The 3,814-nt window shown below is 41.8% G+C and overlaps 1 protein-coding gene across 7 annotated transcripts in view; it reads left to right on the top strand.

Annotated features, from left to right (window-relative positions):
• LOC107729623 (myomegalin) overlaps positions 1-3,814 on the top strand; it is a 60,741-nt gene that overhangs the window by 30,597 nt on the left and 26,330 nt on the right. For 6 of the 7 annotated variants that reach the window (XM_016540262.1, XM_016540255.1, XM_016540258.1 and 3 more), the window contains 2 exons: positions 1,129-1,235; positions 1,956-2,077. In XM_016540262.1, the coding sequence (XP_016395748.1) occupies positions 1,129-1,235; positions 1,956-2,077 (229 nt within the window). The remainder of the gene's footprint in view (positions 1-1,128; positions 1,236-1,955; positions 2,078-3,814) is intronic. The other variant, XM_016540256.1, reaches the window with a different exon arrangement.

Genomic DNA, 3,814 nt, shown 5'->3' on the forward strand with positions numbered 1-3,814 from the left:
CACACACTCTCTCTCACTCACACACACACACACTCTCTCTCACTCACACACACACACACTCTCTCTCACTCACACACACACACACTCTCTCTCACTCACACACACACACACTCTCTCTCACTCACACACACACACACTCTCTCTCACTCACACACACACACACTCTCTCTCACTCACACACACACACACTCTCTCTCTCTCTCACACACACACTCTCTCTCTCTCTCACACACACACACACACATCTAATCATGCAGATTTCAAATCATGCAAAATTGCACTTATCTAACCATGTTGTAACTGCAGGATGGATTGGTGGAGTCACACACTACACAACTTTTCAATAGAAGCATCGCCGACCACTCTGCCTCATTTACAAACTATGTTTCACAACCAAACACATGTGAGAACTGATAAGGAAAATAACATAAGATCAGGCGAGAGAGGATTTATTCCTGTCAAAAATGGTAGCCCGCAAAAAGCTTGCAGTCCAAGTTGTCTGTATACTGCTTTGCAGTGAAAAAAACAAGCATTGGAAGGAGAGAATGGTTGCTTGCTGATGTTCTATGACTCCTCCCCCTGAACTTGCCCTTGCCCTGTATTTGCTCTCTGATTGGCTGCAGGTCGTCACTGATGTCATGTCACACTGCAGGACTGAGTTGCTGACAGGTCCAGATATTTAGCATGACAAATATCTCACGCATCGGCGACACATCGGTGCTTCTCTCAGATCGCGGCTTTGATAACACACACCCTAAATAACACACACACACGATTGTGAACGAGCACCGATTTGACTCTGATTTCAGGCGTTTGTCAGCGATATCCATAAAACTATCAGAGAGTGAAAATCGGAGCTAAAGTCATGCGGTGTGAACCCGGCATCAGGATAATGACTCCATGGATATTTTTATACATTTTATGAATATACATTTTTCTAGTTATTCTCAACTCTAAAACAGTAAAATGTTTTTAGTCCTTATTCACTAAATCACAATCAGCTTGCAAAGTCCTGGGGCTTTGAAATATCGCAGACAATAGGGGTATTAGGAGTCAAAAAGTTTGAGAAACTCTGAACTAAATGTTTTTCTGTCCTTGTGTGTGTGCGTGCGTGCGTGTGCGTGTCAGTGTGTCCTGCAGCAGCTCGTGTCGGAGCAGCAGGCGCTGAATGAAGCTCTGAGAGCAGAGAAGAAGGTTTATCAGAAGCTCAGACGCATCCAGTCTCAGGAGAGAAGGTCAGAACTCAAGCTCAGCTCATTCTCACACACACTGTGTTAAAGTCCGTCACTCATGATGTCCATCTGTGTATGGGTGAATATGCTGTTGAATTTGTGCCATCTTCATTTAGGAACACATGAGTTAAAGGAGGAGTTCAGGAAAATTCTGTCATTTACTCGCCGTCGTGCCGCTCCAGATCTGTACGACTTCGTTTCTTCTGTGGATCTCAAAAGAGCTACTGCAGATTTATGTATTCGTGCTGCAGTCTTAAGTGACCCGATGTATAATTAAATAGTTGAAGGATTAAATATGATGTCCGGTTGAAACGGAAGTTTTAAAGTGCATGTAAACCCACCCAAGAACAGAGGTCTGTCTCACTCAAAATGACAAAAACGGTGCCAAATAGCAAAAACATCATAATAGTGATCCATATGATGCACTGTATTCGAAGTCTTCTGAACTTATGGAATGCTTTGTGTGAGGAACAGACTGAAAACATCCGTCTCTGCTGAAGCTTTCAAATCTCACACCTGCTGCGTCACGAGTCACGCTGGAAGCAGTTACTTTTGATTAAAAACATGTTTTTGTGCTCCACACAGAGGAAGGTAGGTCACCTATACGACGACACGAGGGCGAGTAAGTGTCTGAACCCTTCCTTTAAGAGCTGAAGTGCATTGAAAGCTGTGGCTTCACACAGAATGAGTGGTTCTGTTCTGACCCGTCCGTGTCGTTAGCAGTGCTGAGAAGACTAGCGCGCTGCACACAGAACTGGACTCGCTTCAGGTGCTGCGCCAACAGCTGGAAGAAACCCTGAGGAGGAGCTGTGAGACGGCGCTGGTGGACCGGGTCGACTGTGGAGGTGGGACACGGGATGCTAACTCTGAATGAACCCATAACCCATCGCTGAAACGCATGAAGACGCATAACAAGCCAGAACTGTGGTTGATTGTGTTTTATCCATTTATCCAGTGATGTTTGCCTGTCAGTGGTGTGTGTGTGTGTGTGTGTTGTCGGCTTCATTCATGAATTTGTTCACACACTCGAGGTCCAGAAACGCCTGTATACTCCATTTGAAGTTCACAGCCACTCTTTCTGAGGCCAAACACATCAGAGCAAATGTAGAAATAGACTTGTCTTTGTGTGCGCTGGTTCATGTCAGAGGAGCGCAGTAGTTCAGCTTTGTTACTTTAAGCACTTCAAGCCTTTTTTTCTGTGACAAACTGTATGGGCCGATATTTTAGTGCCAAATGAGGCTGACTTTGCTGCATCGTTTAGCATGGTTTGTTCTTGTTTATTGAAATATGAAATTATTTAATGTACTTCAAACTGAAAAGAAATAAATGGAACCAGATTTCTTGGCCAGAATCTTTTGTATTTTATTTTTTTGTTTATTATCGGTTTTGAACAGTAAGAATCATTTTGAATTAGGATAAGCGATTCCTCCAGGACCCTCATTATTAGACGATAAACTAAAGCTAATTTTCATTTGGCATGCAAACATTACAGGTGAGTATGTGAACTGGGATTTTCTACAGTAAAGATTCTTCAGTGTCATTTAATTTCCACTAATATTCAAATGTTTTTTTTAAATCACTGAACAGTTTGATGTTAATTAACCAAACCGACTCATTCACACCTGCATGCAAGCCTTCATGCATCACATGTCTGCATGGCTGTGACTTTGTGTGGTTTGATGACAGTATGCAGATTTAAAATCATCAGCTAAATCAGAATATGAAACCTCTCAAGAAACCACATCTGTTAAACCGGTCCTGTGCACTGTCTCATGATCAACACGCTCTTTCAGTTTCAGTTTAATCGTCACACTCATACGTCACAAGAGACACTGTGATCAAGCATAATTTCTTTGGACTCTGTGAGGGACGCAATATAATGTTTTACTTTAGTGGGTGGGGGGAAGCTCTCTTTCACAGCTTATTGCTTAAACGGTCAAATGCACACCGTGTGGAGTATCACATAATCAGTCTGTTGTGTCATACGCAAACGTAAACGGTTCGGAGTAAATCAGGGCCCGTATTCACAAAACATCTTCAGGCTAAAAGTAGCACATAACTTGCTGATTTAGGAGAAAATCTTAAAAATAATGGGCGTGTCAGTCCTAAATTTAGGACTCCTAAATCTTTGTTCTAAGAGTATTTCACAAACCGTTTTAGCGCTAAAACTAGCTCCTAAATCTTCTAAGAGTATTTCACAAACCGTTTTAGCGCTAAAACTAGCTCCTAAATCTGTGAAACGTTAGGAGTAGTGAAGAGGACTGCTAAGTCACTAAGACCAAATCTGAACTATCCTAAAATGGCTGTTGCCAGCAATCTACCTCGGAATATAAACATTTTAGAAACATTTGACGATAATGAGCTTTTAAAAAGGTAACGGCTTTGGTTTGGAGGTTATCCCAACTCCAAATTTTTGATTATAGGTACCCTTAATATAGGCCTATAGCTGTTCTCGCGTCCAGTTTGGTTTTCTTTTATGTTTGCATGTCTTACTATCAGCCATGATTATTCTACTCTGCTAATTAAAAGGCTGTTTATATGCATATTACCAAAATTGTATTAGTCGCAGAAAAAAAAAATTT

The sequence above is a fragment of the Sinocyclocheilus rhinocerous genome, unplaced genomic scaffold (genome assembly GCF_001515625.1).
Source record: "Sinocyclocheilus rhinocerous isolate Xijiao unplaced genomic scaffold, SAMN03320098_v1.1 scaffold488, whole genome shotgun sequence".
In the NCBI taxonomy this organism is placed as follows: domain Eukaryota; kingdom Metazoa; phylum Chordata; class Actinopteri; order Cypriniformes; family Cyprinidae; genus Sinocyclocheilus; species Sinocyclocheilus rhinocerous.